This window comes from Thermothelomyces thermophilus, chromosome 3 (assembly GCF_000226095.1).
Source record: "Thermothelomyces thermophilus ATCC 42464 chromosome 3, complete sequence".
Classification (NCBI taxonomy): domain Eukaryota; kingdom Fungi; phylum Ascomycota; class Sordariomycetes; order Sordariales; family Chaetomiaceae; genus Thermothelomyces; species Thermothelomyces thermophilus.
This window is the reverse complement of record NC_016474.1, coordinates 1,153,661-1,177,370: the sequence shown is the minus strand read 5'-3', so window position 1 is coordinate 1,177,370 and position 23,710 is coordinate 1,153,661. Positions and strand designations below refer to the sequence as shown.

The 23,710-nt window shown below is 50.0% G+C and overlaps 5 protein-coding genes across 5 annotated transcripts; 3 read left to right on the top strand and 2 right to left on the bottom strand.

Annotated features, from left to right (window-relative positions):
• Positions 1-382: 382 nt before the first annotated feature.
• MYCTH_2303693 (uncharacterized protein) lies at positions 383-1,774 on the top strand. The gene has a single exon (XM_003662676.1). It carries the CDS (start codon positions 508-510, stop codon positions 1,471-1,473), a length of 966 nt encoding a protein of 321 aa, XP_003662724.1. The 5' UTR covers positions 383-507; the 3' UTR covers positions 1,474-1,774.
• Positions 1,775-3,974: 2,200 nt separating this feature from the next.
• On the bottom strand, positions 3,975-5,675 carry MYCTH_2303692 (uncharacterized protein). Its single transcript, XM_003662675.1, has 2 exons — positions 5,205-5,675; positions 3,975-5,138 (listed from the first exon to the last, which is right to left on the bottom strand). The coding sequence occupies exons 1-2, from the start codon at positions 5,528-5,530 to the stop codon at positions 4,241-4,243; spliced, it is 1,224 nt and encodes a 407-aa protein (XP_003662723.1). The 5' UTR covers positions 5,531-5,675; the 3' UTR covers positions 3,975-4,240.
• Positions 5,676-7,156: 1,481 nt separating this feature from the next.
• Positions 7,157-7,876, top strand: MYCTH_2303691 (uncharacterized protein). Its single transcript, XM_003662674.1, has one exon. The coding sequence runs from the start codon at positions 7,452-7,454 to the stop codon at positions 7,770-7,772; it is 321 nt and encodes a 106-aa protein (XP_003662722.1). The 5' UTR covers positions 7,157-7,451; the 3' UTR covers positions 7,773-7,876.
• A 1,666-nt stretch (positions 7,877-9,542) lies between these two features.
• Positions 9,543-13,480, bottom strand: MYCTH_94266 (uncharacterized protein; the record flags this gene model as incomplete). The annotated part of the gene is made up of 3 exons (XM_003662673.1): positions 9,543-9,815; positions 10,938-12,370; positions 12,496-13,480. 3 exons carry the CDS (start codon positions 13,478-13,480, stop codon positions 9,543-9,545), a joined length of 2,691 nt encoding a protein of 896 aa, XP_003662721.1.
• A 1,744-nt stretch (positions 13,481-15,224) lies between these two features.
• On the top strand, positions 15,225-17,302 carry MYCTH_49795 (uncharacterized protein; the record flags this gene model as incomplete). Its single annotated transcript, XM_003662672.1, has 4 exons — positions 15,225-15,385; positions 15,461-15,893; positions 16,693-16,887; positions 17,009-17,302. 4 exons carry the CDS (start codon positions 15,225-15,227, stop codon positions 17,300-17,302), a joined length of 1,083 nt encoding a protein of 360 aa, XP_003662720.1.
• Positions 17,303-23,710: the final 6,408 nt, after the last annotated feature.

Genomic DNA, 23,710 nt, shown 5'->3' with positions numbered 1-23,710 from the left:
AAGCATGTCTCGTTATAATTATGGTTGCTTGTAGGTCGCTCGAGTGAAGCGTTAGATAGATACACAATATGCTTCTGACATAATTAACGTGAAACCAATTCGTGAACCCTCAATGTCTGACATAATACTACGACCGAGTACGCTCCAAATAGAAACTGAAATTCTCTTCAATGTTGACTACTTATCACAACACCATCGTAAGGGTTACCTTACCGTACTTTGCTACAGTATATACCTAAGGTAATTAGTGTAGTTGTCATACATTGATATTAACATTTAGGCCAGCAGCAATTTGAAGGTTTCTGTTTGCAGATTTGAAGGTTTCTACAAGGTCCCTCGAAAGCGGGGTTCGGATGCCTCCACGTTCTCTTAAACATTCTACTAATTAATAGAAATAAATACAACAAAAAAAAAGAATAATACACGGGTGCTAGGTACTTTACAACCTCATTCCTCTTATGATTATCCTTAATGTAGCTTCCCCTACACCACCTCAAAACCTGAAAGATGCATCCCAAGAGAACCTACTTCCTCGCTCCAACGCGCGATCAGGCTCCGACGGGGCCCATCGCGCTCGGGAACCTGATCAGGTCCCCTCGCGAGCCCGACTTCCCGCTCAACGACCCCAACTCTCCGACCGTCCGGCGCCTCCAGTCCGCCGCGACCGTCGTCCCGGAAGCGGACGCGACCCGGTCGGCCCACGCCGCGCGCTCCCTCCAGCCGACCGTCTTCCTCTCCTTCCTCTCGGGCCTCCTCGGCCAGAACCCCGTCGAGCTCAGCGTGGCGTACTCGACGGCGGGCGGCGCCGCCTACCGGATCCCGCGCCTCGAGACCCGCACGATCCACCCGTCCGCGGCCGACGTCGCCGCCCTCTTCGCCGAGCCCGCCGTCCAGGCCGCCCTCCGCGACAGCCGCTTCACCGCCAACCTGTACCTCGTCACGGGGCTGCAGATCGCCACCCACGGCGCCGAGTACCTGGTGTCGGGCGCGCGCGCGCGCGGGGTCCGCCTGCACTTCCTCACGGATCTGATCACCACCGCTGCCGGCGGGGTACCGGTCGGTGCCGGGGTGGGCGCCGAGGCGACGGAGGCGATGGAGGGCCGGTCGGCGGGTAGGATCGAGGGGCCGTTCGTGCTGGCCTATAGCCTGCGCGAGGTGCTGTACAGGAGGAAGAAGGTCACGGGGCAGAGGCGGCCCAGGATCGAAGGGGATTTGTATGCCGATGGGGAGAGGAAGGTCAGGATTATTAAGAGGGAGGAGGAGGAGGAGGAGGAGGAGGAGGAGGAGGAGGAGGGGCAGGTTGAATCATTCGAAGCCGAGCTGGCGGGGTTGAAGGATGAGGATCCCGAGTTGCCCGAGTACTGGGATTTAATAGATGTCGAGACTGGGGTTGATCTTGACGGGGCCGAATGTCAGATTGTTCGCGTTGCCGCGGACAAGCATGACGGCGATGATGATCTGGATGAAGACTGAACACTCAGGGGTCCACCTAAGTACCTCGGATGAGAAGATATTACCAATCCACTTTGGGATACATACAAATCTTCTTGCGCTAACTAATCGGAGGATATTTAAGCATGCCTGACTAGAGAGCGGCGTAACACATGTATTTTCCTAGCGTCGATAGGTTCTTATCGAGGTTCTCGGGCAATCTAGAAATGCTTTTCTTGAATCCTAATTAGTCATAATTATGGCTTGCTGTCTACACTCCATACGCAGTGCTGGTGCTCTCTAGTCGCCCGTGCACACAGTAATTACTGGAGCTTGCCACTTGTAATAATAATACCCAGCACGTATCGCAGATTTTATCTCTGGTTCATCGTTTTGGACTGCTGCCACCTCTCTGCACCGTCCGCTTTCCAAGGCTCCCCTCCCATTTGCCACGAGCAACAACAAAGTCGTCGACATTTCGGTGAACGCATAAGGCTTAATTATCTGATTTCTGTAGTACAACCGGGGAAGCCGGTTCAAAAATGCTTGCCTACCCCTAGTAAGAGCTTGAACTTGAGGTTCCATGTCATCTTGTCGCCCAGCAGCGGGTAAAACGGAGTGGCCGTCGGATGAGGTTTCCTCGCCGCCTCCTCTTTTGAGGAAATGCCGAGCTAGAACCAGATGGGTGAGCTGCCTAGAACATGGTAAGCTGAGGATCGGAGTATGTCCCCATCCAACCAAGCCGCGCTTTCGCTCTATTGTGAGCGGAGCAATGGCACGGCTCAGGTTGGACATAGGGAGAAAGCGCGGAGCGAGCACGGGTTGCATCGTGACCTTGTTTCAAGGACTTCGATTCCACTTCCGACAACGACATCGACGAGTACATGAGAGGTGTTGCCCTCTTGCGGTACTTAACACGTGCGAGCAATCAAAGTGGACTTCCCCGCTTGCTTGAATGGTAAGGTAAAGTACCGTACCTTATCAAGTCCTGCCTGGTTAGCGCCCCTCGAATGATCCTCCTCAGCGTAACGATCAGGTGGACTGTTCTCCTCGTTGTCTAATTAACGGAAACATGTAGGAAGCGCTACGGTAAGAGGTTGCCTTACCTTAGGTACCTAGGTACCTAGGGAGCTTAGCCGTTGGTTGGATTGTCCGGAATCGGAAGGAAAACAAAGCACCATCAGGTATTGTATGATCTCACAGCAAGTCCCTCGGGTCTGCTGTGACTAGGGGCAGATTCGGGATGATGCATTTTCGGCCACTTCATTCCACGTTGCTGAGTCATACGTAACTGAGGTAGGTACGTACCTGAGGTGCATACCGTGTGTGTGTGTGCCTGCTCGATTTGCCCACCTCCGATGTTACAAGTCTGCTGACAGAGGGCCCTAAAGAGCGGAGACAGCCGGTAATGCAAAGTGGCTGGACTAGAATCGCGTAGAAATCCTTCGTAGTATTGTAGGGTTTCGAGGCTCAAGAAAAAGCGACCCATGCGCCCGGGAGGGGGGAGGAGGGGGAATGGTTAGGCAGATAGAGTGGGTGGTCCCTTTGGAGGATAAGCTTATACGCTCGCCAAGCCGCGGGATACGCCACCGGGAAATAGAGTTAAGGCTAACAAACTTTTTACACTTCATTTGTGGAACCTCTATTTCCCTGAGCGTTAATGGAACCGTTATTTCTGTGGACTTTCAGAGTTGAGCCATTCATAGCGTAGTACTGCAGTCCTCGCACCAATCACGTGTGCACCGTTGTAGCAAGGCTTAATAGCGTAATCACTGACCAAATCGAGGGTCTAGACCGAATCGCGGGCCATGATTGGCGCACAGATGAGAGGGGTAACGGTTCAATACCCCGACTGTGGTGTACTGTGTAATCCGTACTCCCGTCTGTGCGCTTCGCGCACCTCGCGTCGAGGCCTATAGTCGGCATGACGAAGCTTCGGGCATGACGAAGCTTCGTTCCATCGCAACAGGTGGGCTTGATATACATACAGGGTGCAGGGTACCTACGTCCAATCATCATATGTCGTCGGACCCATCGTAGCCATCGTAGCCATAATAGTAGCATCGTAGCATCGTATCGTAGCCTGCCACGAGAGCGATTTACTGCTGGTATACGAAATACGGATTTACAGATTCAGTCATACCTCTAGGGCGAAGGTACCCTAACTGCGTACGAGATATAATTAGGGGAAGAGCACCGCGGGAGGGCAGAAGTGTGGTATCCGATGGCCGGTGAATCCAATGGTCGGTGGAATGACTGTTGGAGGATTAGTATAGAGAAGCGAAGCTGTTTCCTTCGCTCCTCAATGTGTATTATACATACAGATCTCAGAGGCTCACTCAAGAGAAGCTTCTCTTCAATGACTAGCAGGCATCACAAGCGTGCTTTACATTCATTAGGCATAGTAGAGGTAGTGAAGGGACGAAAGCCGCCTCCATCCAGGGGTCGATACCCAGAACCTATGTATTTGCCTACCTGGTTATGTGAGATTGACAGTCATCCTTCGCTGTTAGGGCTTGGTTGGGGCCCTTGTGTTGTGTGGCCCGCAACTTACACCCCTGTTGTTTCCCCCGCCTTCTATGGCCGACACCGGAAAATGTAGCACAAGTGTAGGACAATGCCAAGAGCCAAGGAACTGGTCGGCTTGCGTGAGGACGCCCGGTAAAAAAAAAGTATATACAAGAAAAATGACTCGTAATCGAGGGCCAAGCCGACCAAGACGGGAGCGTATACACTAGTGTACGGAGTAGTGGATGTACCCCAGCCTTTTCGGCTCTGGTGTACCAGTGTGAGCTCCACTGCGTAAATCCTATAAATCAAACCTAGCTGGCGCGGGGCTCCCCTGCCTAGCTGAATCCCGCCTATCTCGTCCGACCCTAGCCGTCCCTTCCGCACTCCGGATACATGACCGGATCCGCTCCCGCGCTTGTCCGTGAAGGTAAATCAGAAAGTTAAGCTGGAGGTCAAGACACCGTTTCATCGAGAAGCCATCAATCACCAACTCGGGCATCAGGTGGTGGGAGCCCTCGGGGATGGGGCCGTTATTACGGATCCGTACCAGAATGTCGAGAGCGCGCGAGTATAGAACGTCTAGCCGGGTGTAGCAACTGAGAGCTATAAGCGCAGTCGACCGGTCGTAGCGTTCCTGGCCCTGCGCCGCTGCCTCTTCTTGGGCTCGGATCCGTGTGACGATATCCATGAGCCGGCACGTCATTTCAAACAGGTTTCCTGTACGTAGCTCGCGGGCGTTCAGCTCAATGACGGAAGAGCCGTTGGAGCCGTTTGAGGAGCTGTCAGCCGAAGGGGCCTCTGCGGGTTGTTGCGGTCTCGCGTTCTCGGAGTGAGAAGCCAGCATGGTTCGCAAACCTGCTTTGTCTTTTTCGCGATGTAGCGGGTGTTGGAAGAGGGCTACGTTAAGCTCGCACAGCTCCGTGAGGAGCTGGATCTGGTCGTCGCCCGGCCCCCCGTTTTCCACGGTAGTGTAATCCATCTGGTCGGCCTCGTCCACCCCGCTATGGTTTGATTGATTTCCCTCGGCCGGTTTCCCTCCATTATTGAGCGGTGACGCGAATATCTCATTTTGTTGACCGAAGGGCCGGGTTCCGTTAACGTTCGGTGTTCCGTTGGGTATAGGAGCCGGCGCGGTGACTGGTGTAGGGAATGTCCCTCGTGGGGCAGAGAGACTGAGGCCGTCGGGCTCGGGGAACCTGGCTAAGCGTTAGTTAGATCCGCGAGAGAGCGTAGAGAACAGGTGGCGAGATGGGGGGGGTTACCATGGGAGGAAGTCGAGGGGGTCGGAGAGCACGTTGGCGGAGTTCATGGCGATGTCGGTATCCTCGTCAGAGACGGGCGCGGTGCTGGTAGCGTTCTCCTCGCTCCAGCTATACAGGCTCTGGGTCTGTCCGCGGCTGTGACTGCTGCTGCTCTGGCTGCGGTATTGTCGCGGAGGTCGGCCCATGGGCCGCGGGGGAGGAATGGTGCAGACGGCATTTGCCCTCGCACAGCGCTGGCACTGCGGCTCCTTGGGATCCCAGATACATCGGAGTTTCTGTCCGCGGCAGCGGTCGCAGGCAGCCTTCTGTGAATTCGCTTTGGCCATGTTGTTGTTGTTGTTGTTGTCGTTGTTGCTATTGTTGCTATTGTGGCGTACAGTTCCTGCCATTAAGGTCGGAGCCGCTCGGTCGAGCGGTGTAGTCGGCCGTTTGAGGTGAAGTCAGCTTCAAGTTCCAGGATGCTGCTGTTGGGCGGAAGGGGCTGAATCAAAAGATGCATCCTGACTGGATGCTGCAGGCCTTAGTAGAGAGATGGGACGAACCAGAAAAGCTCTGACCGCCTGCCGCCCGCCCGCCTTCGCTAAGCATCCAGCGTCTCTGGCCCCACTTCAGTTGAGGGAGGAAGGTCGCAATGTTCCATCTGCACCGGCGCCGCACTTGTGCATCCGAATGGCAAAGCCTGCATCGTCCTAACTAAGCACTAGTGTAAGCAGACCGCGGGTCCCGCCTGGAGATTCGAGTACGAAAGTGTGCAAACCAGGCACGCAACTTCCCGCAACGAGATACAAACAAGTTCTTCAAGCTCTTTAGGCCACCGCTCTCGCCTCCGTATGCTCCACTAAGGTACTGCAGTATACCGTACGAATTATTGGACTGTACGACTTTCTCCGAGAAGCAAAGTGTACCAAGTAGGCCCCCGCAAAATCCACAACCCCGCAACGGAGCGTAAGGTACTCCGTAATTAGTGTATATGCACTAAATGCGCAAGGCTGCGGCCCGGCGGCAGATCAGCGGCGAGCCATACTAGTATCAACAGCGGCCCCACCGCCAAGCCCGGGCACTTCATGGGGAGAAGCTTAGAGGCGACCTTGTGTCCACATTTACTCTGCAGGGCCATGTCAGCCAGCCTCCACCGTTACTACATCGTGGACATACACTTTCGCAGCAAAGAACAGCCACCAATGATAACATGTGCCTCTCCCATGCTTCGTTGATCGACACCAGGCTCTGCCACTCAGATATGCGAACCTGGCCCTGAACCTGGCCCTGAACTGGGCCCTGAACCGCGCGCCCTGAAGTGGGCGTTTCAGCTGTGCTACCGCGTGTGCCCCATCACGATTTAGATTCAGCACGTTGGATGCGGTGTCGTGCCCACTTTGCGGCGCTATTCGCTTATATATGCCAAATGCCGTTCCTTAACCTTGCATGGACTCGTTTAGCTTATCAGATAAAGTGCATGGCCGGGTGACACATGAGTGCTTAGAAAGGCGTAATATTCCATTGGAGTTGTGTAACGTTCTGGCCTCTACAGGTAATTAAACTTCGTCGACCCCCATCTGTACTGTACCTCCAAGTCTCTGCCGTCACCCCCACAACTTCCCTACCTACTACCTCCCTACCCAACTGGGAATGCGAACTAGGTCTGAGGGCGATACCCAAGACTACCTACCTACATGCAGTAAGCGCGGTTGTCCTTGAGTCATCCGGGGTGGGGGTAGCTGGCAGTGTGCTGCCATCAGCCGTGCATGATTCATGGCTTGGTTCTCGGTCGAGGAAACGGCAAACCACCGATGATGACGCACGTTACTTTCCCATTAGGCCGACATCGATTCTGGAACGCTCGTGCAATCTCCTGATCTAATAGCCGAGTTCGCCTTCTTACCACGGCTTCGGCTTCAAGATCCCTGTTTCTGACGCGTTGCAGTGCATACGCTCAGAACGTGGGAGAGATACGAACGGTTCCATCCATGGCACGCTGAGAGCGGGGCCCCTGACACTTTGCAACCCTAATTGGAGCGGAAGGTCAACTCAAAAACCCTTCCGAATACTTTGTAAAGGCAAACACGGCGCTCGATTCGACACCTTAAACGCAGGGCGTCCACTTTAGCCTTGGCCTTGGCTACCGCCAAGCTTGCCGATCCGTTTCCGATCCACACTCAACGCGCCCTTCGATGAAACTCTTGAGGGGGTGCTTAGAGTAAGGCGGTGCAAAGCAAGGCCGAACGAAGAGCGGGAATTACGGCCATTATGCCTCCTCGTGTGGACAGAAATCTGGCGAAAACTCGGCCGTCGCGACTTCCGAACTCCATTTACGGAGGTCGGCGATTCGAGCCACGCTCGTCATCAATCGCTCTCTCCTTCTCGGGCGCGAAGCGTCATGGTCCGTCTTCCGCGCGGCGTTGGATATGGTATTGGCTCGGTGGGGCCGGGATCGCGATCCTTCACGGCTACGACGGCGCGAACCCTGTGCATTCGGGGCGGGATTCGGCGGCTGAGGAAGCACTTGCATCATGGCCAAAAGAACGGAAAACGTTTATGGCCGAATTCAGATCAGGTCCCATTTGGTAAACCGCGTGGCTTCTTCGGCGGTTGAGCTGACTTGGGCGGACTTATTATCTCCGATGTGAGCGCCAGGCCTGATTGAGGATTCCACGCCACACTAAAAGCTAGATTAACTTCTCCACGTTAGTGTATACCGAAATGTCCGCTGCTTGCGTCTTTCGGAGCCAGGATTGCGCATTCTGCCCACTGAATTCTTCGTCACCGCCCGAGCCACTAAAGCCGTCTCCGTTTGAGAGGTGGGTTCGGCCCAGGTTTCTTACTCAGCACCCGCATTTCGACGTTGTTATTCTTCCTGTAGGATTCAAGGGAACAGAGCCAGCTACTACCTGACGAATAATGATATTTCCATAAGCCGCCAGTAACTTTGACAATCGTTAAACGTTTGTGAAAAATGGCAACATTACTTCTAGCAGTTCTTTGTCTGTTTCGTTCTCTACGCTCCCTACGCTCCCCCTCCACCCGCGGCCCCGGCCCCCTCCCCCCCCCCCCCCCCCGAAAAGGGCTTGGTGCTGGAATAAAGGTAAACACAGTCAATGAGTCCCAAAACAAGGAGGTTCACAACAATCTACTCTTAAGATATGACCTTTTGCTGCCGAATAGATTTCTGCTTGTGTGTTTTTCAAAAGCCTACTACGTTTACAACCTAAACTTGTGACCAATACAAGCGTTTTTAACCCAGGATTACAGTGATGGGCTTGAAGAATCCAAGAAGACGTCCTCTTGTCTAACTGGCGGTTCAAAACCCACCGGCAACTCTGCAGGGGAATTGGTGGAATACGTATGTACATACTCCGTACCCCCGGAGTTATTGCCGCCGCTCCCTAACATCCATTGTCAATACTGAAGAGTTAACATAGATGTCGAGAATGCGTTAGGGAAGAGATTAAACCATGGCTTTACTGTTGAGCTTGTAGAAACAACATAGTGTGATAATTAAGGACTAGGAGCTGGCTCTCCGGCTATTATTGCTAGTGCTCGAATCTTGCGTTTTCGACCGTACTCCACCACGAGCATGGCATCGATGCGGCCTACCCAAGTAAGTACATAGTATGGATACACAGTTGACAAAGCTTCTCATTGAAATGGGGGTCATTGAATTCTACCGTGATGTTGATGCCCGGCCGCACAGGTACCGTATCAATAGCGCTGTAATCTCAGGTTTCAATCCGCATACCGGCTCGATAATATCTATTCCTATGACTAACTATTTATGTCTACCAGTGTCGGTGTGGTTTCTATTTCTCCAAGGACACTATCGAGAACGTCTAATTTATCTTCAAAATCTACACTGAAGTGACCATGGACATGCTCTCGATACTGGCCGAGAGCCTAAGTACCTCGGACTCGCGTGGCAGAAGTTTACTGCTTGAAGACTACAACCCATACCACCCTCTCTGGTCAGCAACACACCGACATGCCGAAGCCCTCTCTTCTCTTCCCGCTAATTAACCAATATATTGTGTATCCCACATATTGGATATAGTTAGACGTAAAATGAAGGGATGGTCTCCGCTCGGGAGCATCCTCTCTACACAGTAGTATGTATCCCCGAGCGTGGAACCTTGTTGGAAGCTTCCTAACGCTTTCGACATCCCAGAAATATCAGGCTAATTGAAACGTGCTGGGAAAGTACTTCGTAGGCTTCGGCTCCTTCCTCGGGCAGACCTTAAACACCGAGGCACCTTAATTACAGTACCTACGTAGTGCATTATTAATTACAGGAACGGGATCATCGAGAACAAGAAAGAAAAAAAATCCCGCAATCTCGCGTCAGGCTCAGTCATCAGCATCATCATCCCCGCCCTGCTCCTCGCTCATATCTGAGTCGTCCGAATCGGTCTCTGAGTCCGTATCCGCCCGCAACTTGTCAAAGAACGACAAGTCGAAGTCCAGCCCGACCGACTCGTTGAACTCCTTGCTGATGCCGCCCCGCTCCGCGAGCAGCTTTGCCGTGCGCAAATGGGACGCGCTCCGATCGGACCACTTCTGTGCCTCGGCGAGCGGCGTGCGCCCGACGCTCCCCGTCCCGTTCTTCGAGTTGACGTCGACCTTGCCCGAGTCGAGCAGCAGCTCGGCAACGTCGTAATGGCCGCCCTGCGCGGCCCAATAGAGCGCCGTGTTGCCGTGCTTGTCCTTTCGGTCGGGGTCCCCGGCCCTGCCCGAGTCCAGCAGGAACTTGACAATCTCCGCGGCGCCGTGCCGCGCAGCCGTCAGCAGCGGCGTCCGGCCCAGGTCGTCAGAGCAGTCGACGTCGACCCCGGGCGAGCCAAATAGGAACCGAAAGATCGACTCTCTGTTGTACTCCGCTGCCAGCAGCAGGGCTGTCCGGCCGAGTTTGTCCTTCTCGTTTGGATAGGCAGTGGCCCGTTCGTGCATCATCATCTGCCTGACGGCCGATTCATCCTCGTTCTGTACGGCCTTCATGAGGAGCGTGAGTCCGTTCTCATCCTTGAGGCTGGCACCATCAATCCCGTATTGCTCCATCAGCCGATTCAGCATGTCGACCTGGCCGTCGCCCTTCTCAGCCGCCCACAGCCGCGCCTTTCTGGACCCTTCCGCTTTCCAATCCCGATCGGCGTTGGGAGACGACAGGATCAGCTCAGCGACCGTCGCATGCCCATTCTGCACAGCGACCAACAGCGGAGCGTGGCTTTCGGTCCCCCCGAGCTCCGCCTTGTCGAGAAGCAGACGGACTGCATCCACGCAGCCGTTCCGTGCGGCCCACGTCAACGGGGTCCAGCCGTTCTTGTCCTTCCGGTTCGCGTCGACCGTCTGTTCCTTCAGCAGCCGCTCCACAACGGCGGCATAACCGTATTCGGCAGCCAGCGAGAGTGGCGTCCGGCCATCCTTGTCTCGCCAGTTCGGGTCGGCCTTCCCCTCGGTCAGCAGGAGCTCGACCACGTCTCTGTGGTCGAATGCGGCAGCCCACGACAGCGGCGTCCGGTCGTAGCTGTCCCGCAGATCCGCGCAGTCCATCTGAGACGCAATGAGCTCCTTGACCGCGTTCGCCGCCCCGAAGCACGCCGCCAGATGCAGCCCCGTCATGTTCCTCGGGATGTCTTGGCTGTACCCCGGCCACGGGGCGTATTCGCTGCCCGCCATCATCGCTTGGCTCGACGCCTCGCGTCGAGCGTCAAGCCCTGGATGTCTTCCCAACAAGAACGCCCGGACCTTCTCGCCCAACTGTTGGCACTCGCGAACATGGTAGCCCCAATAGCGCGCGGTGTAGCTGTAGAACGGGTGAGACCGGACGCGGGCCTCGAACTCTTGGTCAGAGGGGCAGAACCCCTCTTTGAAGGCGTCGAAGGAGAGGTAGGTGACGCAGATCTCGGCGATGCGGGCCTCGGCATCGGCAAACCATCGCGCCCGTGAGTCCTGGCGTCGGAAGTACTCGTACGCCGACCGGTGGACGAGCCGGATGACGTCGCTGTCCTTGTCGACCGTGACCAGTCCCGCACAGCAGGACACAATGTCGTCGGTATCCGGCACGTTCTCCCCGTCCAGACTCGTGTCGGAGGACCGAACCGCCAGGGCGTGCTTCAGCTCGATGGTGGTCAATGGCCTCTTGGCGCAGACGATCCACGACAGGACGCGCCGGGCGAACTGCTCGTCCTCGATACGCCGCTCCATGGTTTCCTCGTACGCTCGCTCGCAGGCTTCGGCCCCGCCCTTGAGTGTTTCCAGCGTGCTCTTGAGCTCGCTGGGGCTGTGCATCTTCGCCAGCGCGTCGAGCCAGAGCTTGGCGAGCAGAAACATTCCGCATACGGCCGTGACGATGGCCTCCTTGATGGCCTTCTGGAGGTCAGGACGGCGGTCGACAAACTTGGGGAGCTGCGACATGTTGCCGTCCAGAAATCGCTCGATGTCGCCCTTGTGCGCCTCGATCTCGAGGGAGACAACACCCGGTGCTTTGCTGAACAGATCCTCGATCTCAGGGATGCGGCGCGATGTGAAGAAGAGGTTCGTGCCGCAATCTCTCTGCAGGCCGAAGAGCTCGGATACGAGTCTCTCGCGAGCGTGGGAACCGCGAGGCCGGTACGCGTCCAGCGCGTCAACAAGTACAAAGGAGCGGGCATACCCCTTGGCCACTTCCCGCAGGCACCCCGAGATGTCGGCAAGTGACGGCTGAGTCCCGCAGTTTTTGTGGTTTTCGTAGAGCTTCCTGACACACTCCGGTAAGGGGCGTAGCCCTTGGGTCAGCTGCTTGAGCATGCTGGAGAGGAGGTGCTCGGCTCCTTGTTCGTGCTGCAATTCGACATTGCAGTAGACGAGAGCGACGCCGACGGCTCCGGCCGCTGCCATTCGGGCCGGGGCCCCGCTCTGGAGATGTTGCGCGACAACAGACGTTAGGATCGTCTTGCCGGCCCCGGGGATGCCTACGCAAAACAGAGTCTGGCTCTCTGCCGCCAACCAGTCCCGGAAGCAATCCGAGGTCAGGAGCCACTCGCCCGTTCCCGGTTGTCTTTGATTCAAGTAATCGGTATGCTGGCGGCGGTGCCAGTCACCGGGCGCGACCCAGTCCAGGATGGCGCCATCCTCCTGTTGGTCTAGCTTGAGTCCCACCGCTTTCACTCCCTCCTCGACTCTCTCGACACCATTAAGCACTAGGAGAACACATCTTGTCAGGAACACACTCAGGCGGGAAGATTAGAAGTAAGATACTAGCTGCTTAAGTAACACGACTGGGAGATAATAAGCTGGACGGCGCAACCGTCCCGATCTCACTGACCGTCAGCCAGGGCGTCCTTGATCTTCCGCTCCGCCTCGATCTTGTTCGGGGCAATGCGGGCCAGCAAGTCCTTGGTGTAGGCGGCGGCTGCCATGGCAGCGTAGCCTTGCCACGCCTTGTTCTTGTGCGAGTCCGAGTAGTCGCAGATACCCCGAACGACCAGACAGGGGAAGTGATTCATCAATCCGGCCGCTTCCATCTCGAAGCACAAGACATCCTTCTCCGCAATTAGACTGTCCCGGACCGATGCATCCTTCATGACCTGGTTGGCAGAAGCAATCAGGCCGTAATGGACTGCCGGATTGTCCTCCTGTACGGAACGTGGAGTGCGGACTTTCTGGTACCAAGAAGCGTTGCAGATCTGGGCACAGTCCCTGTTCGGATCGCTGTGAACATAGCCGCTCTGGTAGAGAATGTCCGACTTGGGGTCCGGCCGCGCATGCGTGGCTTTCAGCCTCGTGTTGTTGGCGAGAACGCCATCAACGGCCTCGGCAAGTTTGTGACCCTTCCGCCTGTATTGCGCCTTGAGACCGCTCACCGCCGTACGCACGACCTGTGGGGGTTGGTCGAGGCGGCGTGTCACTTCGAACTTCTTGTTCTGGACGGCCTTTCCAAAGTCATACTGAAACACGCCGCCCTCTCCGTCGCCAGGGGAGCTGACGACGATGTCTCCCAAGCGGATGTTGTGTTTGGCGCTGGGCGCGCCGCCCCCGATACCCACCATCAGGCCGACGCGGATGTTGGGGAAGCTGTGAACCATATCTCGGGCCACGGTAGCGGCCGAAGTGAGGCCGTATTCGCCATCCGGCAGGACGGCAATGACGACGTTGTGCCTGCCCATCCGCCCCAGAGTATAGTCGTTGTTGTCACGGGTCGCGACGGACTCGGGACCGTCATGTTCCTCATCGAGGAAGCTCTGTGCCGCAACGTACTCGGCTTCGATGGCACAGATCCATCCAACCGTGTAGAGACTGGGGTCCGACATGATGGCGGGCGGTGTCAATTGTTTTGATAGTCCAGTCCCACGGTTTCAAGGGCTGGGGCACCCAGTTTGTCAACAACGGTCTCTCTGCTGTGGCCACGGGGCGGGATTATTGGCATACCTCACACAGAATCGAGGCACGTTAAAGTACCTTAGCTATCCTCGGAGAAATTTCTCAGTCTCCCGCAGGTAGAGAAGGGCAGACCCCTTGTTGGCTCTGGGGTTCGAGACGCTCAGAAAGGGGGAAGGGGGGGAGGGCCACTGGACAACTTAATATATACACATACGGGTGCCTCTGTGATCTGGAAACCGCGGAGGAAGCAGAAGGCGAGCATGGTAGCCCGATCATCGCCGAGGACAAGACCTCCCGCGCGCCATAGAGGCGCCATACGTATTACACTAGGGAGCTGGCCGCTTTGACCCTTCGAATTCGCGTCGTCGACCAGTCATTTGATTTGGACTGAAGCGCGCCCAGCGCTCAAAAATGTAGGGTCGAACCGCGTGGGATGTCTTCTTGCGGCTCCTTGTAGTAAGTATCCCCCAATTCCATGCTTGCCGCGAGTTCCGCAGTAGACAACATGGTGTATGTACTTGTAGAACCAACCTACGGGTACTCCCCCTTCACAAGAACAGGGCGAGACAATACCCACTTCGGGGACAAGTTGCGTAGCCGAGATTCGAGGAAGCCCTTTCCGTTCGGTGTATGTAGTAATTAGGTAGTGAGTGTAATTATGTACATATTAGTGTACACTGCCGGCGTTTTGGCACATGAGCCTGGCCACGATCGTCACGACAATCATTTGCCAATCCGAGACCCAAAAAACGGTAAGGCGTCAATGCAGACACCTGTTGATTGACGAAGATGGTTAATTCGCTGGTGCACTCTGCAGCACACACACTTGTGTAAGGTAGTAATTACTCGATGTTCCTGCTGGACTCTAAGACCCTTGGGCGCCCAACATGAGACGGTATTCCAAGATGGGCCGCAGAGGGCAAACACGTATCTTCGTCACACTTCAATGGTGTGTCTGAGGCCTTATTAATTACCTTCAGCTGGAAACGAGAGCGCCTCGAGCGGCAAGAGCGGGAGAGATATTATCCCGTTGGCGTCCAATCAAAGGCTGAAGCCCTCTAGTCTCCAAAGACTCCAACAAGGCTCTGACTATTTCAAAGTGCTCAGCTCTGTCTTGCCTCGTTGATGCCCAAGATGCCGCCACAAAAAGGGGGCCCAAATCCATGGGGAACCCAACAGACGACTGACAAGTGGGATCGGTCTGAGGGTGGAGGATTTGTGATCCAAGGCGGTTCGAGTTTGGCAGGTTTACAGCCGCACGCATCCATGGCCGAGATGACTGCGCGTGTACAAGGGGGGGAAAAAAACGCTGGACGATCTTGGAGTCGGCTCGAAGAAGTTCTGGGATATGCTATATAATAATGAGTGCTCTCTTCTGCCCGTGGAGCAAGCCGGCTCGCTCATGGTTAATAGCACCGCCTTTCGAACGTCGTTCTCCCCAGTCAACTACCTAATTACCTCGGCTTGTTTGCTAGCAGATACCTCAGCTCTGTTTTCTTCTTCTTGCCTACCGATTCGGAAACTGAAACAATGTGCGCCGCACAAGTAGCCGACCGTCCCCTGACGCTCCCCGTCCACAGCGCCGGCCAGGATGCACGCGCCCACACCCAAACCGCTTTGGCAGTCCAAGCGGCTACCAAGGAAGCGGTCGAATGGGTCATATCGCGAGGCATCATGCGCAGCACCGACTGGGCAACTCCTCTCGCCGCGGCGCCTTCTGCCGTCGGCACCATGGCAATCCTCCTCAAGACGGCCTCTTCCGACGCAGCGGCAGGTCTGCCGGTCAAGAGTCGGGACGTAGTCGGGGACAGAGGCGAGGTAGTCAGCCAATTGCCGTGAGATCATTGTTCTCTTTCTCTCCTTCGCCATTCCACACTTGCTAACAACACGTCTCCTTCATCACTGTCCAGATACGACCTTCTCCACAGCAACCTGCAAAGTTGTAGTGACATTGGGCGATCTGCGTTTACGGAGGGCCGAAGCACAATGGACTACGTCCACAAGGCCGCTATCAGCATTATCCGTAACGGCGGCAAGGTTGAGAGCATTCTCGAGATGCTCGAGAACATCGAAGATGCCCGGGTCAACTTGAAGCCCGAGATGCAATCCGTCAAGAGGACGGCCGAGATCAGTCTGGAAAGAGTCCGAAGCCTCACCGAGAATTTCCAGTACTGGTACTGGATGATTTGCTGTCTGAAGAACAATGTGCTCGAGAGCCGAGGTGATCGAACCCCCCCCCCCCCCCCTTTTTTTTCCCCCTCGCCTTCGAAGCGCTCTCGCCAGGAGTTACCACCGAGTAATGCTAACAAGGTGTGTTTTCCGGCAGGTACCGTGCAGGCCAAGGTCAACAAGAACGAGGATGACATGGAGAAGGCCAAAAACGATAAGCTCAAACACTCGGAGAAGGAGCAAGTCGCTCAGAATACCATCAACGAGCTGCAAGACCTGCTTGCGGAGGCGAAGAAGCGGGTCCAGGCGGCCCAGAAGGAGGTAGATCGGCTGGCGAACCTACCTCCCATCCCGGAGCCCGACTTTGCCGAGGAACTGCTCCATGCCGAAAGGGCCATCCCCACCACGGAGCGAGGTAATTAATTATGTTGACTTACTCTTTTTCAAAGCCAGAGTCAGAGCAATTGCTAATTTACGGACATTACGCTCTCAGATCGTGGATTGTTCGGAAATCTGAAGAAAAAGATGTTCGGGGAGAGCGACAAGGATTTTGCTGCCAGGCAGGCGCACTATCGGGATCTCGAGCAGCGCCGCAAGGAATACATGGAGGGTAAGATGAAGCAGCGCGACGCAGAACGCAAGGATGCTGCCGCCCGCCTCAAGGCTGCCCGAGATTACGAGGTCGGTCTCCAAAACAAGATCACAAAGGCCGTCGAGGACCTCAGCAAGAACAAGAATCGGCTGGTCGATGCCCAAGCAAACTTGGCCAAGACCGAGGCCCAGTTCAAGCGCCTGGGCGAACAAAAATTGGAGCTTGTGAGTAATGGTCGACCGACCGGTCCTTCCGCAACCGCCCGGGACGTGACTACTTAAATATTATTTAAACGGCATCCGGGCGGGCCATGCGCATATTAATAATTACCCAATTACTGACACGGGGAAACAGGACGATGTCCTCAAAATCCTAGACGAGTCGAGCCGCCAGCTCAGTGACCTGAAGGAGCAAGTCAACGGCCTCGTCGCCTTCTTCAAGAGCATTCTCGAGGAGGTCAGTGCTACGGTGGACAACGACGTCGAAGATTTCCTCGCCACAATCGAGAGGGGCGTCCAGACATTCGGCGACACAAATATCATTTCAAATATCAATCTGCGCAAACCGGCCCAGCGGGTATGGTCCACCCCGTTTCTCCCTTTCTTTTTCTTTTTTTTTTTTTTTTGGGGGGGGGGGGGGGGGGCGCTCCGTAGGAGGGACCGCAACGCTGACCTGGGCATGCCGCCAATCTAATTAGCGAATCCGCAACACGGCTCTCCAAATTCAGGGCAGCTTCAGTGGCATCCGGGACATTACCGGCACTTACGTGGCCATCTCGGACCGCTACATCCAGCCGGCAATCAACAAGATGGAGGCCCTCTCGGCAACCAAAGGCGACGAGTGGGATGCTAAGAGCGAAGAGTTTGTCCGCTGGTGCCGTCAATCCATGCGCGAGATCGAAGAGATAACCCGCGCTGCCGCCGACGGCTTGGAGTCAAACATGACGGAACGCGTCTCGTACTTGCAACACGCCATCGAATCGACCGCCTGAACGAAACGGCGGCAACGAGTTCCTGTGGTTGCCGGCCACGCTAGAGATATGGTCTCTCACTCTTGAAAGGGAGGGAAAAAAAAACAAAGGCCCACCTATTCTTGGGTTATTTCCTGTTGTGCGTGGAGGGAAGGGCATTAGGCTGCTAGCTTCGGTCTCAACACTCCTGACCAAGTTTGTTACAGTATATGACTGCCAGTGGGTCAGATCTGACTGACCCACCAACAGGGATGACAAGCCAGGGTGTTGACATGTATTTAGACAGCATCTCTGAGTGCCTCTGGCACTTGGAAGAATCAACGCTTTTATCACCCACTTCTGCAGACCCGTACCAGTAGGTCCAGGAGTGCCGCCCACGGCGCGAATACCGCTGTGGTGTCGTATTTTGCAGCCTCTCTGAGCTGTACTGATTTGCAGCCACCGAGCTGTAGCAAAGTTGGATAATATTATTTGTTGTCGGAAGCTATGGAGCTTCTAAGCGCATTAGCCACGCGTTTGCCACAGCTATATAAGGCTGTTTAACGCTTCGGCCAGTTCCTTTGTCTATAAATATTAGTCGTTTTGTCTCCTTTATAGATAGTTTAACAAGCCCCTCTTCCCTTCATACAGCCACCTACTACAGACATTGCTTTTAACGCTCCTAGAAGCTTATCACTACGTTCGGTAGTTATAAGCCTGGTACCTTGACTACTCCTCTGCCGATATATCTTTAATATTAGTAGTAGCTTCTTCTATTACGAACTCTCTTACCTTGCTTTAATACGCTTTTGACGATATGTCTATTATATCTAAGATCCTAGTCAAGACTTTTATACGCTTTATAGGGCCTAGTTCTTAGAACTTATAGTATATTAAACTATAATCGTAGGCTAAATTTGCTAGTATATAGGGATTTGTTGACCCTGACGGTGACCGTGAGCTAGATCTGGAAGTTCTATAGCGCCTAACCTATAAGCAAGCTAGAAATAACCTTATCCTGGCTTCCTAGGAGTAACTCCTAGAAGAATTGTTGCCTTTAATATCTAGAGATTTGATACCTTCTAATGTAGCTACTATAGCCGAATTCGTATAACTATAAGACTCCTTTTATAAAGATATTATATACGTTACTAATGTTAGTAAGCAGATAGGATAGCTATAATGCTAGCTAGTATATACTATAGACCTTAAACTTTATAAAGCTATAAAAGCATATAGGAAGAAGGATATTAACCTTATTAGGGGGATTATCTAGGCGCTTTGCTCTATACTTATACCATCTATTATAACGCTTTATACGATAGTTGTCATATAATATATAGCTAGTCTTAATATAGCTAAGCCTTCGGAAGTTAACCTATAGTATTAGATTTGTAACTTTAATGTTACCTTCTAGCGAGCTATCTAATATAATATCCTAGAAGTATAAGGTATATAAGGACTTTATACCTTTCTTAACGCTATTGCTATACGTATCCTATTAACCTAGGTAGCAAATAAGAGGATAGAAATCGAGCTTTCTAATAGTATAGGATAACTACTTCTAGAGCTTAATACCCTTGTTACAATAGCCGAGATCCTGATTAATAACGACGTATAACCTAGAGTCTCTTAGAAGTATAGAATCTTCTCGATAACTTATACATTAATACTTCCTATAGCTTAGAAGAGCGGTAAGGAAAGAGGTAGAGACTTATATAAAGACTCTTATAACGGTTAGCAACGTAATACGAGATATCCTTATAAGTATCTAAGATATCTATAGGATCTAGTAGACTGCTATATACTTAAATAAGCCGTCTATAGTAACAAGTAATACTTATATCTTTCTGATAAGGAGTATAAGAGGATTTGCTAGGAGCTTAATAAGCCGAAGTAGGCTAGACTAAAAAATTAATTTATCGCTAAGTAAGGGGAGCTATCCTATTCTAAGTAATTAAGGGTAGGATACGTTAGTTCCTTTAATACGTTAATTATTGGCCTTTAACTACTTAGTAAGCTCTTAACTTACTATAGGGCATTTAGTATAGTCGCTCTATAACGCTATCCTCTTTTAGAAAGTACTTTACTAGACTTATATAGCGCGACCTACTTAGTTAATAATAAGAAGTTCCTTTTGCCTAGAACGTTCGTTAAGGTAGAAGATCCTAAGTTTGTTAAAGCAGGTATAATAACCTTTCCTATTAATAGGAGGGGTACTTAGGTAATCGAGAATGTTCTAAATAGACTATATAAACTGTATACTAAGAACCTAACGTTTAAGGATATCGCTATCGTCAAAGAATTCTATATTAATATTATCTCAGAAGCTCTATTACTTAAGGTAGGCACTTAGTACTATAGCTTAGACTACTTACTACGTTTCGGAATACTAGAAAATAACGTTATCCTTTACAAGTTAGAATATAAGTATAATCTTACCTTCCTTAAATATAAGCTACTTTCCTACTACTTAAGCCTTCTAGACTATATTTAGATTAGTAAAGCAGGTACTATAAACGTTTATATATCTTTATAGAACGTGTTTACTATATATAGTAGAAGGTCCTAGATACGAGCGTTACCTACTATAAGAGAGGATACCAAGGATCTTTAGCACTTAAGAGCTAGCTACCTTAGACTAGAAGCGTTAAAAGCGCTTGTTAATAACGCTAGAAACGTCTATATTAAAGGGACAGTATATATTAAGTATAAGAGCTATACTTATACTTATATAAGCAAGGTTATCTCTAGGAAAACACTGCCTAAGTAAAAGTCTATACGCCTGTTCTAGTAAGTAGCCTGGGATCTGTTTAACTATTCTAAAGCGATTAATGGATCGTAATAGCTACTTATGATTGTTAATAAGTATAGTAGGAAGCTCTTCCCTTTCCTCCTAATAATAAAGTCACTAGACTAGATTATGGAAGTTATCTAGAATTTCGAGAGCTAGATAAGACGCTAATATAGGCTTACTATCTATAAGATCAAGTAGGATAATAATATTATAACGATTAGTTTAGTAAGGCGTATACCGATATACTATTAGACTTAGGCTATAGAAAGCGGTATTAATCTTAAACTCTTACCTTTGTATACCTATAAGCCTAATAAACTAGTAGAGCAAGTAGGGTAAGAACTAATCTTACACTTAATTAAGATACTTAATAGCGCGAATCTGCCTACGAAGCTCTGGTTAGAAAGCGTATAAGTGGCGGCATATTTATATACGATAAGCCTAAGCTATGCTTACTTGTTTAGAACTCCTAACGAAGTACTTTATAGCTAGTTTAAATAGTACTTTCGCTAGTATAAACCTAGCTTGATAATTACGTTAACTAGCAACCTATGCTTAGACTAGAGTAGTATCTTTATATATGGATGCTAGGTATATATCCTCTATAAAGATAAAGAAGCTAAGTGGTATATAAAGGACTTTAAGGTACTACTATATAGGCTAATAGGGTATCTTATAGGATATTATATATTTAACATCTATCGCGTTTAGATACCTAAGCTTAATAAGGTCATTATAACTTGTAACGTTCGCTTTAATAAAAAGACTTTCTACCGTCTAGGTAAAGAGTAGCTAATAGAGTTATTATTAGCGGTAACGAGCTAGGAAGTTAATTAATTCGATCTTAACAAAGATTCCTAGGATAGCAATTTTCTCTAAGAAGCGTTATAATAGACCTAATAACTAGTAAAAGACTCCATTATAGTAGCTTAGCTACCTCTATCGTAAGAGAGTCTAGCGGTAGACTAATCTCTCTAATAAGGTTAAGACTTAGGGGTAAGGGAGCTCTCTAATATATAGCCTGTAAGCGAGTAATTAGTTCTAGAGACTCTTATAACAGAGATATAAGCAACAGACGAACTTACTAAATGGATAGAGAGCTTTAGAGGACTCTTGACCCCTAAATATACGCCTAAGCCCTTGGTAACTTGCCCTATACTAGCTAGTAAAGGGGATATCTACTAGGAAGTAGGAGGGTTTAAATTAGGGCCTTCCTAGTTACTAGCTAGCTAATTAGACGCTAAGGAGAGTAGGGGAGCTATCGAATCTAATAGAGGAATACCTTCTATAGAAGAATCTAATATATATGACGAGTAGATAGAAGAGCTAGAAGCTAGGGATAGTACTACTAATATATTATACCTTAACGTGGAATAGGAGGAATAGAGCGTTAAGCGAAGTCCGGATTAGCTAACGTATTCTCTAGAAGGTAGAAGCGAAGGAGAAGCTATTTAGCAACCTCTTATAAGGAGAGATAGAGGTAAGAGGAGGGCTTATATACCTAAGGACCCTATATAGTTAAGCGAATAGCTATAAGATAAAGAAAAGGTTAATTACTACTACTCCTTTATCTATATAACTAAGGAACTCTAGCGACAGTTCTATAAGACTTACCTACCTAATTAATAGGAAGCTTACCTAGGAGACTAGAGCTTTCGAACGATATATATGGTATTTGCTACTACTATATGATAGAAGGATACTATATACCTTAGAGTAGCCTTAAATAAGTCGTATTAGTATATTAACGATCTTACTTATATTCCTACTAACTAGTAAGACCTATATAACTACCCGTTAGAATAACAGTTTAAAGATACGGCTTATAAGGAGATATATAACTTAGAGAGCAGGGGAACGTAGAAGATCGTACCACGCGAGTAGGTAAAAGCATAACCTATCCTGTTAAAATAGGTCTTCGCGTATAAGTTTGACAAGGATGGTTTCTTAGAGAAGTATAAGGCAAGGATCTACATATAAGGAGATCTATAAGATATTAGCTTAGTAGAAAGTATATATATAGCTACTCTAGCGGCGTAATCATTCTATATAATAATAGCGATCGCTACGTACTTTGACTTAGAAGTTAAGTAGTTCGATATGGTATAAACGTTCCTTAATGCCAAACGACCGAAAGATAATCCTATTATCTACGAACTACTAGAAGGATTTAAGTAGCTAGGGAAATATATAGAGTTACAAAGAGCTCTATATAGCTTGAGAGACTTGCTACTCTTATAGTATAAGAAGTTCTATAAAACGCTATTAGATCTAGGTATAGAATTATCGGGCGAAGAGAAATGCCTCTTCCTAAGCTATGGTAAACACGTTATCCTGATCTTCTATATTAACGACTTCTTAGTCTTCTTTTACAAAAGCAATGCCATAGTAGCTAAGCAGGTAATAGAAGGAATCAAAGCTCGATACAACGTTTATAAGTAGGGTAATATTAGTTAGTTCCTTAGTATTAAGGTGATTCGAGACTAACCTATATATAAGATATAGTTAGTCTATAACTAATATATTAGGAAGGTAGTAAGAAGATATAGGTTAGATATACCTAGTATGTATAAACTAACTCCCTTAAGCTATAAAGAACTTAAGAAGTTCAAAGGGAGCGCTACTAGTATATGGATTAAAGAGTATTAGGAGCTCGTTAGATTAATCCTATACTATATAGTTATACTATATCTAGACATTATATATACCTGTTTAGTACTCTCTTAATACCTAACTAACCTAGGACTAGACTACTTATTAGAGGTATAGCAAGTAGTAAGATATCTATTTAGGAGCTCTTGCCTATTAATCTAGTATAGGGGCAAGCAAGCGCTAGAAAGTCTAACACTTATAATCGCTAGGGACGCTTTATATATAAATGATCTAGATATATGGTATTCGTTATAAGGATATATCTTCTTCCTATTTAGAGGTCCTATTATATAGAAGGCGTCGTACTAGGATACCATTATAACGTTAAGTACTAAAGTAGAACTTCTAACGCTCTCCCTTATGGTAAGAGAAGCTATAGCGCTTAAAAGGCTATTTATAGATATCGATCTTGAGCTTAGGGAACCCTAGAACATCTACTACGATAATTAGTAAACTATTTAACTAGTAATAGCTAAGAACGAACGTATTAATACTCGCTTATAGTATATAGATATCTATAATATATAATTACACTAGGAAGTAGTAAAAGGAATATTTAAAGCTATATATCCACTAACTAGTTAGATACTAGCAGATAGGCTTACTAAATGACTTAGCTAATAAGCCTTTAAGCACTAGAGGGCTCTCCTTAATCTTTAAGATGTCAGTTACAGACTTATATAACTAAAGGGTAGAAAATAAGTTAAATTTGCTAAATAAAATACCGCCTAATACTCCTTATCTACTACTATTAGCCGTTACTAGGATTAATAGCTTTGCCCTTGCCTTTATCCTAGCTAGGCGATAATATAGTACCTAATACGTTATCAGATGTGCTAATACAAGCTTTACAATCCTCCTTGATCTTACCTAACTAGTAGAAGATATTATATATAAAGTAGGCGATCTTTATAAAGCGTGTAAGTTTAGCCTTATCAAGCTCGTACTCCTCTATATCGTCTACGCTAGCGCGTTTAAGGTCATTCTAAAGGACTATATAT